A 21,693-nucleotide genomic window follows, 5' to 3' on the forward strand; every position below is an offset into this window, starting at 1 on the left:
AAAAGGGAATCTCCGCCTTTTATCATTATGTTGATTCATTTCCTAATGTCAATAAGTTCTGGTAAAACGTTAGAAATGTCATAGGAGACATATCAACAGCTTTGATTGGTGGAGGTCTGAACGCTGAGACCCCCACGTTCTCTCTTTGCCGCAGTAGAGGAAGCGAGACGGACTCAGCAGAAAGTCTTTGGATCCATCTCAATTCCATCTCCTGCAGCGAGGAGAGAAAGTGTGATATGGGAGCGCTTCACCCCCCTCGTTATAACAATCATTGGAGGTCTCAGCACTCAAAACTTTTTGAACATATGTCTTTATAACTTATCAAAAATTTTCTGAAAACTCAGCGATCCTTTAAAGGCCTGGAACCATTTTTCTGATACACAGCAAAAAATCCCCTATATAAACATGCCCACAGTGTCCACTAGATGGAGCTGTGATTGTTGGGTTCCGTGTATAACAGTTAACTCCTACAGACCCTGGTCTACTGCGGTCCATTCATACTGAGGGACACAGGATCGGGGATAGGGGATTACTTTGATATCCCTTTGATAAAAAAAAAAAACTTAAACCTCAAAATACTACACATTTAGCTCCAGACTAAACAATAGTATAGTAAAAAATGAAAAACAGTGAAAAACATTGCACTTAAATTTGTCTCAAATTCTGCTGGACTGCTATGCATTTTCCATCTTAAACACTGTCCATATCATGTCTAAGTGTTTATTATGTCTGATTGATTTCTATTGTAAAAGCCTACTGCATGTCATGCACCTACTATGCTATAATGAACAGCAAATTAAAAGGTTTACGGACCTATACCCACACAATGGTGTCCAAAAGGATACTCGCTGGACACTCATTTGGTCTCCATTGAGGATTTATAAGGATATTTTGATGTATACAGCAAATGTAGGGCTCAAATGCAACGTGCACAGAACCTAAACCTTGTCAACTATTCAGTTAAAGGGGTTAGGCCACGATTGATGTAAAAGATGAAAATCAGACATCATATAGTACATGACAACCTCTTTCTAACAAAGCTAGAACCAGCCCTGTACCTGACATGGATCCAGAGATCTCCACATTCATTGCTCCAATTGTTCTGCTAGATTTATTTAAGGCTGGCAGCTCAGGGGGCGTGCCCTTTATCAGGAAGGTGTGTCCTTTCTCGGGGGCGTGTCCTTTCTTGGGGGCGTGTTCTTTTTGCTGCAGCTCTCTCCCTGTAACTGCTACCGCTTCTAACAGTAGATATGGTGGGTGACAGTTGAAGATTTAAACTGAGTGCGTGTGACCACCTCAGTGAGGTGGACATGAAATAAGGAAAAGAATAAACAGCAGGCAACGCTATAAAGATATATTTTATTGTATATATATATATATATATATATATATATATATATATATATATATATATATATATAATAACTCAATGTCTGTACTAAATGTTTAATTGCATGAAATTACAAAAGTATTCAGATCCAGCTGCTGGTTTGAAAAATGTTGAATATTTTTCGTGGCACAATCTATTTAACGGGGATGAACCAGTTTCTGACTGTTGGAGAACATGTTCCATTTTCATAAAGGGGTTTTCCAGGCTTTTAGTATTGATGATGACCTGTTTTCAGGATAGGTGATCAATATCAGAGCCGGGTGTCAGACCCCCGCCGATCGCTGCTGCTATGTCTATGGCAAGCAGGAAGAGAGACAGGAGATGACACAGGCGCATGGCACGTGCCTTCTCCTCATACAGCTGATCAGCAGGGGTACCGGGTGTTGGATCCCCTCCAATCTGATATTGACCACCTATCCTGGAAAAGCCTCAAAAGCCTGGAATACCCCTTTAATGTTTCCTACCAAAGACTCTGGCCCCCTTCAATAACTAAATTGTGGCCAGTCATGTAGTCTGAAGCTTCTGACGCCAAGTAGACCACCGCAGCCTGCAGGTCTGTCACTTGTGCCAGCCGCCCGGCAGGTATATCGGCCAACCAGCGCTTTACTAGTGGTTTCAAGGCTTCTGAATGGATGAGCGGTGTATCTACAATGCCCCTGCAACAAAGAAAAAAGAAAAATTATGAAAGAATGGATTTTATTTTAAAAATATACATTTTAAAAAGTTACTTTAAAATATTATCTAAATGTTATTTACATGATAGTTTCTTTAGGCTATGTCTGAAAACACTAAATTCCGCCATCTGGGGGGCATTGCTACCTCCCAACATGTGATAGGTGACCAAGTGACTACAAGACCCCATGATATCCAAATGACTGACTATGGTTTCAACTATATGCCTAAGTTTCAGTAGGAAGAGCAGCTCTGGAGCACAAACTGCAGCTCTAACTTAATTTGGGTTCACTTTCTTTTGGCTCTCTTTAAAGGCCGACAAACACATTCAATTGCTGGAATCTGACTGCTGGGACCCCCAGCGATTACAAGAACGGGGGATCTCTGGGTCCCCTGTGTGAATGGAGCATTAGTGCGCATTTGCTTTATTCAGTTCTGTGGGGCTGATAGAGATACCCAAGTGCTGTACACGGCAGTCCTATCAAGTGAATAAGATTTATAATAGTTCTAATAAGACGATAATGTTTTATGCATTTAGCAGATGCCACAAATAATTTTGGGTTGATATGTGCTTCACTCCTTCTACTGGACAGGAAGTCTGCTGAGTGTGGCAAAATATCTTCCATCATCCTTTTATATCTCATTACTAATTCCTGATTCCATTCTGTAAAATAAATGATGTAATAAATGTATCAGATAGTAAATACACATTGCATCCTGATCAATCAATGCAAGTCAATCTGGGATAAATGCTAGAGTATGACACTTAAAGGGAACATGCCACCTAGAATATTTTTCCATCCAGTTAAAACCAGATTGTGACATAGGTCCTTTTTTCGAATCAGTTTTATTTTCTGATTGTGAATTTTAAATTTTTTATGTTGTCTCAGCATGATTATAGGGGCAGCCATCTTGCCTGAGCTGTTGCTTACAGCACTTAGTGGTCTAGAGGGGACCTCATTGACTTCTATAGGAGAGTTTTCTTGGCATGCTCTGTGACCTGTGCAGAGGTCAGGAGGGAGGAGATGAGCTGTGATATCACCTATTGTGAATGTTAGATCCTGTGTAACCCTAACCCTATCTATCTATCTAAAAAAAAAAAAAAAAAGATTGTGACATATGTCCTTTTTTCTAATCTGTTCTATTTTCTGATTGTGAATTTTAATTTTTTTATGTTTCTGAACATGATTATAGGGGCAGCCATCTTGCCAGAGCTGTTGCTTACAGCACATCCTGTGTAACCCTAACCCTATCTATCTACCTAAAAAAAATCAGACAAATAGGGTTGAACATGAAAATAAAAAGTAATGACTGAAAAATAAAATATGAACAATTCTTCCAAGACGAGCAGCGGCAGGAATCAAGCAATCCTTCTGTGACCAGGGAAGAGTAAACTGGATCCTTCACAGACTTTTACTGTGTGACCAAAAGGGATTCATGAGAAATGGAAAAGCAAGAAAGATACAGTACATTTTTTTTTATTTAAAAAATTGTGACACATTTCAATATCTATCTATCTCATATCTATCTATCTATCTATCTATCTATCTATCTATCTATCTATCTATCTATCTATCTGTAATACCTGTCATTGTAATCCTGCCTGAGATAATAAGATGACTGCTGAAATCTGCACAGACCAAGAAGAGGCGCTTATTATTAGGCTTAGTGGCCCATGTGTGAAAACTGCTGGATCAAATTTTTTTTTTTCATAGATAGTGACATGGAAAATTAAAAATAATATCGTCAAAATTTGTTAAAAATATGTTTAACATAAAAACTTGATCTAAACACATTCCATTTAGGCCCCATTTACATGACCGTATGGCCGCCGTGCCCGTTTTGTGGACCGTAAACAACGGACCCATTGACTTGAAAGTGTCCGCGATCCGCCAAGTACAACATGTCCTATGCGGAGCAGAGGCACGGGCACAGAAGCCCACCAAAGGGCTTCCGTGTGTGTCTGTGGGCTTACGTGCTCGTGCCTCCGCAAAAGATAGGACATGCCGTGTGTTGCAGATCGCGGACCCATTCAAGTCAATGGGTCCGCAGAACGATACGGAGCTCACACAGCCAGTGCCGTGTTTTGCGCCAACACGGGCATGACAGCCATATGGTTGTGTGAATGGGGCCTTAAGGGGATATTCAAGGAGCACAAAATAATGGAATATTAATAGGATATCTCAGCGATATCTTGCTGATCAGCGAGGATCCAACTGTAGGACTCCCTCCAACAAGACCTCTCCAACATTTTGTCTGCGCAGCCCAGCTTCCGTCCATGTTGTGCAGAGAACTGCAACTTGGACCCATGGAAATGAATGGAGCAGAGCTGCAGTGCCTGCATAGTGACTGGATGCTTGTGGCCAGGGGCGTAGCTATAGGGGGTGCAGAGGTAAGAGTTGCTACCTGGCCCAGGAGCCTGAGGGGGCCCAAAGACCCTTGTGCCATATAAGAAGACACAGATATTATAGAAAGTGCATGCTGGTCTGTCTGGAGGGAAGGGTTAAGGTGAAGAATTTGGCATGGGGGGGGCATTTAAATTTTTGCCTTAGGCAGCACGAAGGCTATGTCCCTCCCTGCCCCTGGCCACAAAGCACTGAGGGAAGGGGGGCCCAAGCTGAACTCTTGCAGCAGGGTCCATGAGCCTTTAGCTACGCCCCTGCTTGTGGCTCTATAAAGGGGAGAATGTAGAAGGAGCGCCACGGCCCTTGTCATTTTAGCTGAGGCCACTGGATCCTTCACTTAGTACTGGTACTGCCAGTACAGTATACTATGGGACCACCGGGGATTGTCAAGCCCCTGTTTATCAGCAGTACCATAGGGATGAATGGAGCAGCAGTGCCCATGCCCAGTGGGTATGTTCGACCATTGCACCATTAATACAGGAAGACACAGGATGCGAGTTCTCGGTATCGTGGAGACAGGATACAATTAATATTTGTCACGACCACCATCATTTCCACACAGTTTTGAAGATCTCTGCTAGCTGTCAGTTAATGCTCAGTTAAAACTGTGCACCCGTGTGATCGTCACATGACCAGGTCTGATTTCATCCTCTGCGAGTAACCAATCAAGGTTCCCGTTCACTTACAGCAACTAGAGATCTTGGAAATGGTGATGAATGGATGCATGGTAGCAGAGATGAGCAAATCCAATCATCTGTTTCATAGAAGGGACTGCAAATTCGGGGGCCAAATGGTTGGGGCTTATGTAAACCCCGCCCATAAGTGGGCATTCGAGGTGAGGAAAGGCTTACGTGCCCCAAATTTACCAACTCAAATTTGGGGCATAAGTATGCTGTTGTGCCATAGAATGCAATTTGAGAATTAATTCAGCTATTATTTTCATTAATTTGCCAAAATCCAACAAATCGATTCCTGAAAGCACCCTAATGGTGGGTGCAAGTCAAGCACTGATTCTTGCTGTGGGTGAATCAATGAAAATTGAATTAAGCATAAAAATTTGCACTTTTATCCATGGGTGTTACCACCCAGCTTTTCTAGGGTACTGAATAGCATAAATGTGGTGTAGTATAAGAGCACAGGATGCATAACTAGGCGGGTCATTTATCAAATCAGATTCCACCTTTCATTTTCCAAAGGAGCTGTCCAAAATGAAAGGTGGAATCTGATTGGTTGCTATGGGCAACTATAGCAGTGTAAGGAATCTGATTAACATGGGGTGAGCTGCAGAAAACTGTCTATGTTGCCCATAGCAAGCAATCACAGCGCAGCTCTCATGTCATATCCTGCTCTTGAAAAATTAAAGCTGCTCTGTGATTGGATGCTCTAGGCAACAAAGATAGTTTCACTTTTACAGAGCTTAGCCCCAACATTTTAGTGATAAACTGCACATAATTCAGCCATTCAGAGTACAGTGGCTTGTCAGGAACCTCATTGTACAGTGTCCAGTAAGGGACATAGAGCCTCATTTATCAAAACTGTCTATCAGCCATGCTGTCTTTGTTGCCCATGACAACCAATCAGAGCTCAGCTTTCATTTTTCCAGAGCAGTTTAGGAAATGAAAGCTGTGTTGTGATTGGTCGCTATGGGCAACCAAGACAGTATGACTGCTATTCAGTTTTGATAATTGAGTCCCATACATTTTTACATCATACACATAATTAATTTGCCTAAATGACCAAAATATGTCCCAAGACCCCTGCCTTCCACCTTTCCCTAAAGCCATGGGGGAGACAGCCAGCTTACTAAGCTCATAATAAAGTTTGATCCTCAGAATGGCTGGAGGAGAGGAGTCCTATCGCCTCACTGAGCTCCCCAACCCCCGCAGCCTTGACAACCTCGATTAAAACAATGATTTTCCATTAAAATGTACAAACAGCATTAACATCCCTTTTTATTAATGAGAACCGGACACAATAAAACTCAAACGCATCCAATTTCACCGCCGGCTGGCCTGGATAGAACTGACACTGATTGGCGCTATCTCTCCTCGGCGTCATATTTGTGTTGTGCGCAAATGTATAATTTCCCTTAGCCCCCGGAACAAATAAATTTACATATCTCCACCGACAATGAAATTCCATTTAACTTCTTACAGATGACAGTAACTAAAATCTGAACTGCCAATTGTAGTTCATTAGTGCGGCAGGGACGCTTTCCAAATGTTAATAAAAATTCCAACATGCTGATAAATTAGTGCTTCTAAGGAGCATGTGACACCCTGGTTAACATATTCAACCTCAATTATAATTCCCTTCAGCACCCTGTTATCTGAAACTTTCGCTGGCAATCAAAGGTGCTGTTTTTCAGCGGCCAATTTTCTAGATAATGTAGCTTATCAACACAGTGGGTAAACTTGCCAATGAAATCAAGCAGCACTGAACCACACACGCGCTAATTGCAATGCTTTTTTTATGCATATTTACAGCCTGTCATTTCAAAGAAATCAGTGGCCCATTGAGGCGCCCGGTTAGCCGGGAGAAGTGACGCCTGCAAATGAAAATTAGCAAACAAACCGGTGACAAATATGAAATGAACAAATATATTAAAAAGGAGAGTGGGGAAAAAAATGTATCTTCTTCTAGAACATCCTCTCTGCCTTCATTTAGGCTGCGGCCACGCAACGGTGATTCCGAAAGAGACGGGGACGTGAGAACGCCCTGGATTGCAGAGTATTGTGCAGTGTAAAACTATATTACAATGAAAGTTTCTATCACCTATCCAGATGACCTCTTTTTTTTTTGGGATCGCACGGAGTTCTAATGGTCAGACCCTCCGCAATCCCAAGAACATGGGGTCCCCTCTCTGAATGGAGCAGTAGTGCGCATGTCGGTCCACCACTACATTTCCATCTATGGGAGTGATGGAGATCTGTCTACGACATATTATCTGATATTAGCCAGGATGGGCGTCTGGTTCGGTTAATATGAGACCGTTTTATCCTTCTGGTAGAGGCAATTTACATCTAGAGGATGAAAATGTGACGGATGAATCCAAACTGCGACTGGCGAACCACATTGACTTATAGTAAAATTTGCCTGGGTTCCACCATTTTCATGGGAAAAATAAAGCCGCATGCCGTTCTATTCTTGATGTCAATAGTGATGGCAACCTAGGGCTAATTCTTACATGTCTGCTGTCTAAAACAAAAATTGTAATGGCAACCCCCCCTTCCCCTTGCAAATTCTTTGAGGGGGTGATTCTCACATTCTCACATGTCAATTTCTCAGCGAGTGACTCTCAACAGAGCCATCAATGACTTTCGTTAGTTGTGTAGCCTGAAGATAGGCTGATCAAGATAGCCTGAAGATAGGCTGAAGAGATCAGCCGTAATCTATGGAGAAACAACCCAGCAGCAGTTGTATTTCCCTTTAGCACCCCCACAGGGGAAATGGAGGATTACACTGTTAGTTCCCTTTGATATCTTGTAGATTGTAAGCCCTCACGGGCAGGGTCCTCTCTCCTTCTGTACCAGTCTGTAACTCATGTTGTTCATGCTCCTTGCAATTGTCTGTATTATGCACGTTCACCTCTTATCATATTGTGGGGATTCGCTCTGGTAGTTAGGATAAGTGGGCGCAGTACAGAGGCAAAATACAAGTTCGCAATTCAAACTTCATTGTTTACTCACACATGATGCCAAAAACAAAACATCACTTTTGCAGCGTTACTTCACACCCAATGGCAAGTTAATAAAACAAAAGTCACCTTGGTGGCAGTTCTGCCTCAGAAAGTTCAAATGCAGGCTTTAGGCTGCCTGCTCCCCTGACACACGGGTCTCCGATCTCCAGCCCAGCACAGGCCCCAGATCCCAGCACACAGACCTCCTGAGCTCCACTGTCAGACAGAGGTAATCCTCTCCACCTGGCAGTGCTGGCTGGTTTTTATGCCTGCCAAAACCCGGCCTGGAACGTGTGGAGTAGTCACCCACCCAGCACTTTGACTACTCCCAGTAAGAGCCGTCCCGGATCAGCTATTACAGCCATGCTAAGTACCAAGGTATCAACAGCAACTGCTGCTGACTCATAAAAAACTGCTTTTACTCCACCAAGGCCAGGAACCTCGGTGACACGATGATTCCTTGTACCATCTTACAATATGTACAGTGCCGTGGAATGAATGGCGCTTTAATAAATAATAATATCAATTGGTGGTCTGTGTACTGCATTGATGCGCTTGGTCCTCCAAGATAAAAGCTTTTTAGTTATTTGTTGCGCTTGTCAGGTTATGCTGGGGGTTACAGTTTTCAGAGATCAGTTGGAGGCCTCAGAAATGGATGACATTCCTAGATCTATACATATAGGGGGTCATTTACAAACAGATATATGCCCCTTTTGTGACTTATATCTTTCACAGATTCTGTCACACTTGTTGCGGCCGAATCTGCGACTTCTTTCCCGCTCGCGTCAGGTCTAAAAAGAGGGCGTGATGTGGGTAGGGAAGGGGACGGGCTGGCAGACCCATCTCATTCATCATTTTCTACGCCTGGTTTAGGCATAGAAAATGGTCTAAAATGTAAGACCGCAGGGAAGCCACTAGTGGATACGCTGAAGTTATGTAGAGCCGACTCCTCTACATAACTTTGGTGATCCACCGTCAGCAGGGGTTTATTAAGACTTGCGTCTAAAATGTCGGTCTTAATAAATGTGCCCCATAGTGTAAAAGCTGTTCTGCTGATTTTTTTTTAACCATTTTGCTGCCAGGTTTTTCTCCACATCGGTAATCTATCAGGCTCTGAGCAGCTTTACTGCAGTATAAGTCTGTATTTCCATTACTATCCAAAAGCGCTAATATTGGCTGCTCCCCTGAACACTTTGAATAATGTATCATTTTGGCCAAGTACCACTAGATAATAGCCCTGATTTGTTTCCTAGCAAGATATTTCGAAAATCATGTTGACATTATCTAATGACTAGTGATGCTCAAACAAACTGCTTCATCAGAGCGAATCCGGACAACGGCAAATATTTCCTTTCGAAAATATAAAGCGACCAAGAAATATTGCCCTCCCATTTTTTACTATTCAGCAGTGAAGTGGATATTAAGAATTCTTATGTAGAAAAAAGAAGAAGTACAATTATATATTCCTTGTGGTCGTGGTTTATAATATTATCGGCCTTGGTCCAAGTAAAACTGAATTTCCACTTTTTTTTATATCATATCGTTTTGAGGTCCAACAGTCGGTGCTGATTAATTTCCTTATAAATCTTCGTAGTTTTCGGAGCTCAGTTTTTCTGATACAAAGCTCTACCTGTTTGCATAGAGTTAAAACTGTTTTCTGGGACTTGAAAATTGATGAACTATCCTAGGGATCATGCGGGGTCCGACACCTGGCACCCCCACCTCGGGCAACCGCCAGCCCCGAAAACTATACAGCAGACGGAACCAGAAGCAGAAGGTTCTGTCCACTGTGTAGAGGCTGTGCCGAAGTACTCCTGTTCAAGTGGGCTGCAGTATGCCAGCGCCAGAATCTACACAGTGGACAGAGACTTCCATCTACTATATAGTTTTTGGTGTTGGCAGCTGCCAAGAACAACTAAGGCTACTTTCACACTAGCATTTTTTGCGGATCCGTCATGGATCTGCAAAAACGCTTCCGTTGCAATAATACAACCGCATGCATCCGTCATGAACGGATCCGGTTGTATTTATGTCTTCTATAGCCATGACGGATCCGTCTTGAACACCACTGAAAGTCAATGGGGGACGGATCCGTTTTCTATTGTGCCAGATTGTGTCAGAGAAAACGGATCGTCCCTATCGACTTACATTGTGTGTCAGGACGGATCCGTTTGGCTCCGCTTCAGCGGACAGCAAAACGCTGCAGGCGGCCTCCAGAGCAGAATGGCGACGGAACGGAGGCAAACTGAGGCATTCTGAGCAGATCCTTTTCCGTTCAGAATGCATTAGGGCAAAACTGATCAGTTTTGGACCGCTTGTGAGAGCCCTGAACGGATCTCACAAACGGAAAGCCAAAACGCTAGTGTGAAAGTAGCCTAATTGTGGGGATGCCGGGTGTCACGCCCCCACCAATCTGATATTGACCTGTTATAAGGATAGGTCATCAATATGTAAGTCCTGTAAAACCCTTAAAGGGGTTGTCCCATGAAAAATATTCTACATTTTTTCAATCCAGCACCTGGATCTCAATATTTTTGTATTTGCAAGTACCGTAATAAAAAATTTTGTATCGCCACTGAGTTATTCACGGAAATCTATCTGTATAGCGCCACCTGCTGTTTGCCCTTTTTTCTAAGTTCTCTGTCCAGCTCACTGAGATTGACATACAAATATATGCTCAGTACCATCCTTCAACTGCCACCAACTACAGGAGAAAGGACATGCCCTCTGAGAAAGTGCATGCCCCCTGAGCTGCCAGCTTGAAAAAAATCTAGCAGAGCAATTGCAGCAATGATTATGGAGATCTATGGATCCATGTGAGGTACAGGGCTGGTTCTGCGTTCGTCAGAAAGAGATTGACATGTGCTACATGATATCTGATTTTCAGTTTTTACATTACTCATGGGGTAACCCCTTTAGATGATAAACTCATGAACTCCTGCAGCCACCACTAGGGGGCATCCTACAGGCTCTTTGGATATAGCTTTATTATTTGGTTCAGTATGGCTCCTAAGCTCCCCTCAGTGGTTTCTGTAGTCAGATGGTCCCCTGTAATTCCTTCCTGATTGCTGACCATTCACTTCCAGTGAGGTGTTAGAATAAGTGGTAGTATATCAGCAATGCAAACCAACAGCACTTTTATAGAGTTTCATCACTCTGGATATTATGAAGATCTACCAATATGCTTAAAGAGGTTTTCCAGGTCTGTAGGCCTAAGATAGGTCATCAATTTCAGATCAGTGGGGGGGTTGACTCCTGGCATCTCCACACTCAGCTGTGTGGACATGGACAGCCACCGAAACTGCACAGCTCCATGCAATTGGTAGTGGTCATGAATGCTACTGCAGAGATCAGCGGATCCTAGAGATCCTTGAAGTCATCAATATTACACTATTACTATTTGAAAACCCATTTAAAGGGATTTTCCAGTCTCAGAACCTTGTAAAATGTGTATATTTACACAGTAAGGGTTTTAGCAGCTGAGATGTCTCTTTAAAGGGATGATCCACTTTTGATAATCCCTATTTGTTAAAACAAATTCTCCTAAACAAGTCAAGGGGGCATATCTGTTTAGTCCCCCAGTGATCAGCTGTAATCTGTGGGGGAACCTGGCAGTAAGTGCTCATATCTACTACGGGAGAAATTAACGGGGCAGTATAGCCCTGAACATTTTTAAAACAGCAGATATTTGCGTGCACCAAAAAAATATGTTATACTCAACATACTTTCCCCCGTTACTCCCAGTCCGACACTTACTGGCTCCCTGTTTTATTCTGAACCGATTTAAAAATAATAATAATAATAATAATCAGAGGCTGTGCAACCCCTTTAAGGATTACATGGTTTCCATTGATATCAATAGACTTTAAAGTAGTCTGGCAGCAGCTTTTTCAATCTCGCCATGGAGAATACATAAATGCTCAGCCGTGATGCGCTTGCATGTGTATGAGGGAAGCAGAAAGACGCTTGTCTGGATGACAGTTAGTGAAGGTGTATGTGCAGTGACCCAGTGGTTCACTGCTTAAATGATTCCCTGCTCAAGTAGTTCACTGCTAAAATGATTCACTGCTAGAAAAGGGTTGACATATTTTTTGATTATGCACTTTCACAGCAAAAAAGGGATAATGCACTACTAATCATGCATTGGTAATCCCAAGAGTTGTATGCAAGGAGGAGGGAGTTAACGATGGCCCTTAAATACAATTGTTGGTTGTTGGCTGGTCCCAAACCGTTAGTGAGTGGGTTTCTTGTAGTCTGTGAGTTGCTGTTAGTTTGTAAGCCAGTGTTGTAGCCACTAGAGAGTGAGCCACAGCCTGTGTGTGAAGAAAGGAGCATCCCCATCCAGGGAGACACCAACCATATGAGACAAAGATCTGCCAGAAAAAAAAGTGACTGTACTGAGAGCCAGCCTCTGAGGGTGAGAAGAACAGAACCTGTATAGAAGGTAGAGGGTCATTAGAAGGGACAGTGCATGGACAAGAAGCCAATGAAGGTAACGCACGTGTTAGGCTGTTAGGTTAGACTTCACTGCATGTGGATTGGGTCATTTGCCTCAGGCGCCCTTTCACATTATAGAGATAGACTGGCCATCTGTTAAAGAACTGCATCCCGCAGTGTGGCATTGCCGAGATATTAAGAGAGAGAAATTGCCAATTTGGGATTATGGTATTACTTAGCGACTCTGAGGGGATCATCATACTGTTCACCTCTATATAGAACCTTTGGTAAAAGACTCTCTTGTGACATAATTGAGAACGATGCCTACAATGTGTATTTGCACTTTGACACCATTCCTCCCAGTAAAGGCTGTATTGGTTACAACCAAGCTGGTCTGATCATTTGTCTCCCTCCTCCGCTGGCCTTGAATCCCAGTTTCCACCTCCCACCCCATCCTCCTGCCTTCCACCCCGCTGCTCATCTAACATCAAGGGCACCTCAGCCACCAAAAGACAGGGGCCCCAAAATACAGTTTGTGTGCTGAGGGAAACCTCCATCATCACCACCACCTTCTCTCTGTCTCACGCCCCCCCATGAGGGCCGGAGCACCACATATGGGCACCTTAATAGATAAGGGTTCTGAACTTGGAACTTCCCTCTCTTCAGAATACACTAAAACGATATTTCAAAATGGGTTTTCTATACCAGACAACCTCTTTGTGACTCTATTTCCACTTGAACCAAGTCTACTTTTGTGCCATATGATGAATCTGAATGCTCCCAAATGTCATTACATAAAATACACATTCTTTCTCATTTGCAAACCAATTTGAAGCTTAATAGGCCAATGAGAATTTTTGGCTTCATCTGCAAATAATTTCAACGGATCAGTATAAAGCCAACACACCCATTTCTCCTAACGACCACTAATCGCTTGACAATGTCATGTCACCTTTAAAAATTCTACCACGGCCAAAAGAACCTATCTTAATGACAATTAGATGGCAAGCTGTGTTGGGACTTTTGTGTATTAGTCATATTAGATGCCTAAAAAGATAGCACCAAATTTTGGCATTCTTGGTGAAGTAGACTTTGGATGATGCATCCTTGCAGAAATTCCTTGGTTGTGTCTTTTTTCTTTTTTAAACTTTGGAGACTTGCCATTGTGCATCTTCATAGGCAAGAATCATTTGAATTATTTCCAGATTACCTACAGCAAGTGCCAACGTACTAATGTGCTGGTGTATCGACTATTCTGCGCTAACAGCCTGTTAGTGATTTATTTCCTGTGCCAGAGTTTCATTTAGGAAAAAATTAAAACCTTCCCTAGAAAAAAAATATTAGAAGAGCAATGTACATTTAGTAATTAGAATTCATTCTCCTGTTATTGGATTTATATAGTAGAATTTATGTGTCCTACACTCAATATCTGAGGAAAGGGTTAGATTGAAATTTGAAATTCAAAGTCACTTGATTGTTTGACTCCTCTCACCATTTATATGACAATGATACAATACAGTAAGCAATAGCCTACCAGTCATAACTTGCTGCCGTGTCCTACCAGTCATAACTTGCTGCCGTGTCCTACCAGTCATAACTATGAACTTGCTGCCGTGTACATGTATCTTTAGGGGTTGTATCGAGTGTTCTTGATTGTGCTAGGATCTTTACTAGAGATGAGAGAAGTCTTGAAAAATTTGACTTGGCAAATTCGCCGAAGTTAGTCAACAAATTTGATTCGTAACAAAGAATTCGTCATGAATCACTATAAATCAGGTATACCCAGGCCACTCTGCCTTAGCGTACGGCCACATGGAGCGGCTGTGCTGCGGTTAGTTTGCAGCCATGCTGCAGTGAAGAACCGCACTGTATAGTCCTTCTTCATTGTTAATGGCTGCATGGCACCTTTAAACAGGGGTTTGGCTGGTTAGGTGGGGGGGGGGGGACAATATGCATATTATTGCTGTTCTTGCCTGCCATCTCCTGCAGGGTATTTGACAGTAAACACTGAATATTAATTATCTCTGGCATACCCACTTCTCCAACCCCAGTGCTCTCCTGCCCTACAGGTGGGAGCCCTTCTTCTGCCATTTTCTTTTCCTCCTTATCCACATCATCTAATATCGATGAGAATATATCACCAGGAACATCCAGCTCTCCTCTTTTCTAAGAAATGGAGACTTTGAAGGATTATTTGGAAGACGTAAAGCCAGCAAAAGATCAGGATGGTCATCATAAAGACCTGGCCCCCCCTAAGGGGTGCAGACTGGATGGTATTGGTTGGCACGCTGGCACCGGAATTATAAAGGCTTCTATCTTATTGATATTAAATTATATTTACTGCTGCTTTAGGAATGTAAAACTGACGCAGCATAAGTCTCCCTGCACTCTCCCTACAGTCTCCCTGCACTCTCCCTCTCCAATATTCTTCTATTAATCATTTATCCCTAGCGCATGAGTGCTTGCCACATGTTTCCCTACACTCAGCTCACAGAACAATGGCGGAGACCGTAAGGATGAGGGTTTTATAGGGCTGTGGTTTCACAGGGAACGACTGGCTGCACGGCATTATGGGTGATCTCGCATTCCCAGGCTTATTACTTTCACTTTGTAACATGTGTAGCCGCCATTTTAGGAAAAACTAATTCATTACCATGAAATTTGGATTTGTCGTGAATTAAAGTTTTCCTAAACTTGAGACCAAATTCCACTTCGAATGCTTAGTTTCATTCAACAGTAATCTTTACTATTTAGAGTATATATACCAAAGAGGAATCCCATACTATTCCCATGAGGAAGTCCATTGATAAAAGAGTAGTTAGTCCAGGTTGGCTCCATGCTGAGAAGTAATAACGTTGCGCTGTTTTTTCCTTTTCATAGGCAAAAAATTGTCAAACATATAGGCTGCAGGGAGGAACCACTATGAGAGTCATGCTACTACTCTCCAACAATGGGACTAAGGCTGACCATACACATGAAATCGTTTGGACAACAGCTATGTCTCCCATTACAACTATGCACGTGTTTGCTCAGTTTGGCATGTTTTGAACGTGGAAAGGAAAAAAAGCCACTGCCAGATCTCTGGCAGTTTTCTCCTTGAGAACATGGAGATTGGACAGTTGGATTTCAAATGCCATTGTTAGGGAATCATAAGGCCTCCTAAAGTCCATACACATTAGATGTCCAGCTGGTCAGACCAAAACCAGAGGGTTTGGCCAACATTTTTCTAATGTGTATGGTCTGTCATACCATAGCCCCAGGCTTGGGTATTATTACTATATTAACAAAAATTCTGTAAAGTTTCTATTATATTTAGCAAGATGTCTGCAATATAAAAACATGTCCAGTAAAACCTCATTTGGGTAGAACATTGAAATATTTGTCCATGTCACTCAAAATCTAGCTTCCTAAATTATGCAGGACCAAATCAGTTCTTCGATTCATTTTGGGCCTAAGTAAATTTGACTGTAATCCCAAGTCCCCTAATTGCCTCTTTTTTCTCTTGCTTTCTCTTGATTCTCCTGAACTGAATTAAAAAAATTGGAATTCTATAAAAGTTAAGTTTTTTTAGAAAAATTCAGGTGGAATTCTCAAATTTAAGAATCGATTAACTCATCTCTACATCCTAACTATGCTAGAATGTCATTGCCAGCTTCTCTGGTCTGTGGGAGGTTCTGCTTTCCCGTATGCCAGGGTATTAGACACCGGATATAGCTGAGAATCTCACCTAATAATTTTGATACTTACGGTGAAATGCAGTTGACACGCACTCCTCTGTCAATCCATTCTGTTCCCAATGTTTGTGTTAATTTCACCACTCCAGCTTTTGAGGTGTTGTATGCCAACTGCTTCTGTGGGTGTGGTACTACAAGAAAAAGTAGGAGGAATAATTTATTGATAATTTGATGCTGATTAAAGAGTTTACTAGAGAGAATCTTTGTACTGGATCCATGGTCAGAACAATGAATTAGCCATATTCAATATACCATTCAACTCTGAAACCTTTACCTAACCCAAGAACGATGGCCTGACAGCTGTGATGCACAACTCTCTCGATTTACTTCCATGGGACTTCTGAAAGCATCTGGATAAACGTCTAAGATGAAATACCCCTTAAACCACTAAAAAATTCCAGAAATATCAAACGTTACCCCATTTATCATCCCCCTAGACCATCACTAATAACTCACTGAACCATAGACATCAGATTTTCAGAAGGTCTTACCAAATTTAGCAGGATCGGATCTGCAGATAAATATCTCATATATGGTCTATGACCACCTATACAAAAATATGTGATGCCTGGTGCATTGATAAACTTGGAAGTATAAACAGGTGACATTTTACTTTGTCCTCTGTGGGAATTTGTCCCAACTCCCTGAAGGTCCTCGGAGTTCAGAAGATGACTTTATATATAGCCAAACACAGGTTGTGCATGTTCCCATTATTTTTCTCGTTTGTCCACTAGAATTTGACAAAATGATTGATGTTTTTTAAGGGATGAGATATAAATCAGATATAAATTGTCAGTGTGATGTTTTCCTTCAGGCCAGAATCCATTTTAATGTTAAATCCAACCTGTGCTTGACTCTCTCCCGGCGCTAGTGGAGTTACGACTATAATCTACCACTTCTATAACAAGATTTGCAAAAACAGCCTTTTTTTGTTGAAAGATTCTGTAGCAAATTCATCCTTCACGATTTTCCCCGTGGCGGTGAGCTGCTAAACACACATTTTATTAAACACATTTACAGAACAGTCATGAGCTCCCTCGTAGCCTTTCAGAAAACTCATTCAGTATTTGACCAGGCTCGTTTCAACCCTCGCAGAAGTTGTTATTTTGAGAGATGCTTTAGAGTAGGAAGGATAAGTCTCGGGAGGACTACAAGCGGCTGAGCAAAGAAGCTAAAGACCAGCTAGAGCAGGCTTAGGCAGCATAGGGATTTCCACACTACAAATCCCAGCATGTCCACTAGTCCTCTGGGAAGCTACTTTTACATATAATGTTTTCATATTAGAATCCCTTATCATACTGAACATTTCTGTCAAATCGGCAGGTGCAAGCTTGTAAATGGAATCCTGCCTTTAGCTATTGAGACAACCCAGACCATGGAGCTTCTTGGGGCTCAAAAGAAACCCAAGATACAAGATACTTGGGGGACATGAGGCCCTTGAAGGGATTGTCCAGGATTAGAAATACTTTTCTGCTTTGTTACAAGAAAAGTGCTTCACCTGCCTACAAGTTGTGCTTAGTACTGCAGGTCAGATCCATTTATGCAAATAGTGCCTAGCTGCGATCATGGACCTGCTTTTGGAAGAAAGCAGGCATGCTTTTCTAATCCTGAATGGATCTGCTTATGGTAAACGCGAAATTCGAAATACTGTATTTGTGAAAATATGACATCTACTATGTCCATTGGCAGTGTCCCCAAGCTAAAGTACCCCATCTCTCTGCTAAATGGTTAAAAGCAATTTGGTCATAACCAGCTGCAACTCCCTAAGATATGTAAACCAGCCATTGGGTACGGCCATGACCATGTAATAGGAATCATAAGGAGCAGGGAGGCAATGACCAAACCACACAATTTCTTAAATATCACTAATTTTGTATCAGTATTTACCATGATGTAGGGCAGTGATGGTGAACCTTTTACAGACCAAGTTCCCAAACTGTAATCCAAAATCCACATATTTATCGCAAAGCGCCAACACTGCAAATTAATCTGAATACTACAGTCCAATATAGTATAGCTATAATAGCCTGCCTACATTCAGAGCGCTGCTCGTGCTGTTCATAGCGTAGCCTTCACAGATGAATGGCAGGAAATGTCTAAGGCATATTGGTACACCATAGGCTTTTTCCAGGGTGTGGGTGCCCACAGAGAGGGCTCTGAGTGTCGTCTCTGAAACCTGTGCCATAGGCTCGCCACCATTGATGTAGGGGCTGTATACAGAGGAGTAACAAAAGGCTGTGTTCCTGTGTCTAAAGGGTCCAAAGACTCCTCTGATGGATGGGAGGACAGTATAGCCATAGTGTATAGACAATCACATAATTGACAATATCCATCCACAGCAATCTCTCAGATGGAAGGAAGCTGGGAGATAAGGTTATTCTTTAAGACGGTTGGTCCAATTTGAATTTGCCCTTACCTGGCTATTAAAATGTGGCCACATTAAAGAGTTTGTCTTGTAAAATTTATCTTGAAGACAATCAGTGCTCTAAAGGTTCATATGGGCGTCAGAGCAAAGAGGTGCTCTATACGAGCAGCTCTCTCTAGTGGATTTGGAATCCGTATGGCCAGCAACATGTTATACAACATTTTTAAATATGGCTAACCCTGGCACAATCAGAGGTTTTTCCGGGGTGCCAAGACTCAGACCCACTTTGATCACCTAAATGGAGTTGTCTATGACAAGTCAACCCCTTTCTGCTGTTCTGAAACCCACCTATGACAACTGGGAAAGGGATGTTGGACCTGTACCCAGAGGCAGATTTGGCATTTCTAGGGCCCCAAGCAAAGTTCCTGTATATCTGGGGGTCCCCATCACACCTTTAAACTCTGCCTCTTTGCACTGATAAGCTCCACCCATGGCTGTCCGCTAAGCTGTACTCTCAGCCTTGCAGTGAACCGGGGCACTTCTGCTACTGCTCTAAAGCTGGGAAGGGACACCCCTGGCCTTCCTTGCAGCTGGTATGCCCACCCCTTTAAGTGCTGTTTTCAGCCAACCGCTTGTTGCCAAAAGGGCCGTCACTGACGTCTGGGGCCCCAAACATTTGCTTGGTTTGCATGGTGGTAAAGTCCTCCACTGCCTGTAATGGCGGAAGTATTGTTTACCACATATCTTTGCTAAAAACAGCATCATTTTTTACCAAATTGGATAAAACAAGGACTTATACTTTCTGATTATTTTTTAAATGTTTGGGTAAAATGTTTTTGAACTGAAACATACAATCTGCTAATGTAAAATTGGAAAAACTATTGGTCGTGCTACAAAAATTCTTCATGTGGTCCCGGCCTTAAAGGCGTTTGTCCAGATATAGAAACATGTCTACTGTCTTCCAAAAACAGCACCACACCTATCCACAGGTTAGCTGCGGTATTGCAGCTTAGCCTCGTTTAATGGAGCTAAAATGCAATACCAGATATATCCCTTTGTCGGCGAGTCGCTCTTTCTTGAAGAGAGCAGCCATATTTTTTCTAATCCTGAACAACTTCTTACAGAGACAAAGATGGCTATTGGGAAAGTCATGACCTTGCATGACGCAAGTTGTCCAAAAAGACGTAGATAATGCCACACAATGCAGTTTTTGGTGTGTTTCTCCTGTGCACCACCATCCCCTCTGCTCCCCCGTGTGTGAACTCGACCTTAACCACTAAGTCAACTCATTTCAATACTTAATTATTTATAAGGTGCACATTTACCTTTAACAACTCCCAATACCTTGTAATAATTTCCACATATAAATTCGCAGCCAGCCATTAGTTAATGACTTCTCAAAAAAAATTATAATTGTAACCTTTTTTAGAGTTTTGAGTATTTCAACCCCCCCCCCCCCCAAAAAAAATAAAAAAATTTAAATTGGAAGGAAAAAAAATTCTGTTTTTAATTATAAATAGGACAGGTGGCTCAGACACTTAACCAAGGACTCGTAACACAATTATAAATGCATTTTTGAAGAAACGTTTATAGTCGCTTTGTAATAAACTGCACAGAATGCTGTCGAATGTCATACTGGGCACTGTAAAAGTAAATGGTATTCCCAAAGAAAATAAAAAAGGCTGCATATTTATATAACATTCAGCAGATGGATGTAATATTAACTTAGTGGTTTTGTGTTGTAGTTTTATGGCCGCTAGATTTTCTTGCCTAACTTGGCAGCTCAAAGCACCGTTTGATTTTTGGATTTGGACAATACTGAAACAGATGTCCAGACCAATAAAATAAATTCCTGAAGGGCTATGCTTAATTTGTGTAATTGATCAATTTTTGTTCCATGGGCCTCGAATCACCAGAAAGTAACTGCCTTCCAGATTAGCTCAGCAGTCGGGATTTTTCTCCATATGTTACAATGGTTTATTGGCTCTCGGACGACACCGCTGATACAGCGAGGCTGGTCGAGGCACCTGTTGGCAACTATAAAGAGGTTTAACAACTGGCGTTACAGTCTGGAAGGGAACGAAACTTACTAGACAAATAATGCACATAATTCTCGCTTGAAGTGCCAGGTTTGTGTGACCAACAGTCCCCAGTTAGGGCCAGGGAAGGAGTTTACTTAAAGGGTCAAGGGTCACGGGTGGCTTCACAGAAATTAGGGGTTGTATGCATTAGATATAAATTAGATTGAAAGATTAAGTTAAAGGGCTCTGGTGGGCGCCATTTGCATCCACCATTTGACGGATCCAGCTCTTCTGTTATTAGCACAGATGTGAACACACCAATAGATAGATTGATATTTTTTAGATAAATATAAAGACAGATATGAGCAGTGTTGGACTGGGGTACCTACCTAGGGCCCACCAATGAAGGCTATGTACAGCTTGGTAGGCAATTTTTTTTTTTATGATTGCATTTTACTCAATTGTTGGCTAAAAATCATATTTTCAATTGGCCTTTATTAAAAAAATATTGAGCCATTCTGTCACAAAGGGTTAGCTGTTTTTCTAACTGTGTGACTGGTACTTTTACTTTCACATTGTGCCATGTAATACACTTTACCTCTAAAGTACTAAGAGTTCATAAACACTTATTTAAACCACATTCTTATCAGTAAGATAAGAACTGAGCTATAATAAGTGTTGAGGAGGTCAGAGATCAGAGATAGGGAGCCTGTCCCCAACCAACGAAAGACAAAGAAAATCCAGAGGCTGCTTTTAGGGCATCTCAGCTCTGTACAGAAAAAAGGGCTCCATATTATTTAATAAAGACCAATTAAAAAAATGATTTTTAGCTCAAACTGAGTACAATGCAATAATAAAAATATATAAAAAAAATTGCCCCCAAAGGTGTACATAGCCTTTAAATTCATTCTGGGAGCCCACTGTAAAGCTACATGCATACTACTTGCACACACTACCCAGTTTTTTATATCAACACAGGCAATGTACTGT

The 21,693-nt window shown here is 42.0% G+C and overlaps 1 protein-coding gene across 1 annotated transcript in view; it reads right to left on the reverse strand.

Annotated features, from left to right (window-relative positions):
- Positions 1-1,439: 1,439 nt before the first annotated feature.
- Positions 1,440-21,693, reverse strand: part of LOC120978448 — a 75,916-nt gene continuing 55,662 nt past the window's right edge. The window contains exons 10-11 of the mRNA XM_040406570.1: positions 16,331-16,448; positions 1,440-2,046 (exon numbers count right to left, since the gene is read on the reverse strand). Of these exons, the coding sequence (XP_040262504.1) occupies positions 1,851-2,046; positions 16,331-16,448 (314 nt within the window). The 3' untranslated portion in view covers positions 1,440-1,850. The remainder of the gene's footprint in view (positions 2,047-16,330; positions 16,449-21,693) is intronic.

This window comes from Bufo bufo, chromosome 9 (genome assembly GCF_905171765.1).
Source record: "Bufo bufo chromosome 9, aBufBuf1.1, whole genome shotgun sequence".
Taxonomy (NCBI): Eukaryota; Metazoa; Chordata; class Amphibia; order Anura; family Bufonidae; genus Bufo; species Bufo bufo.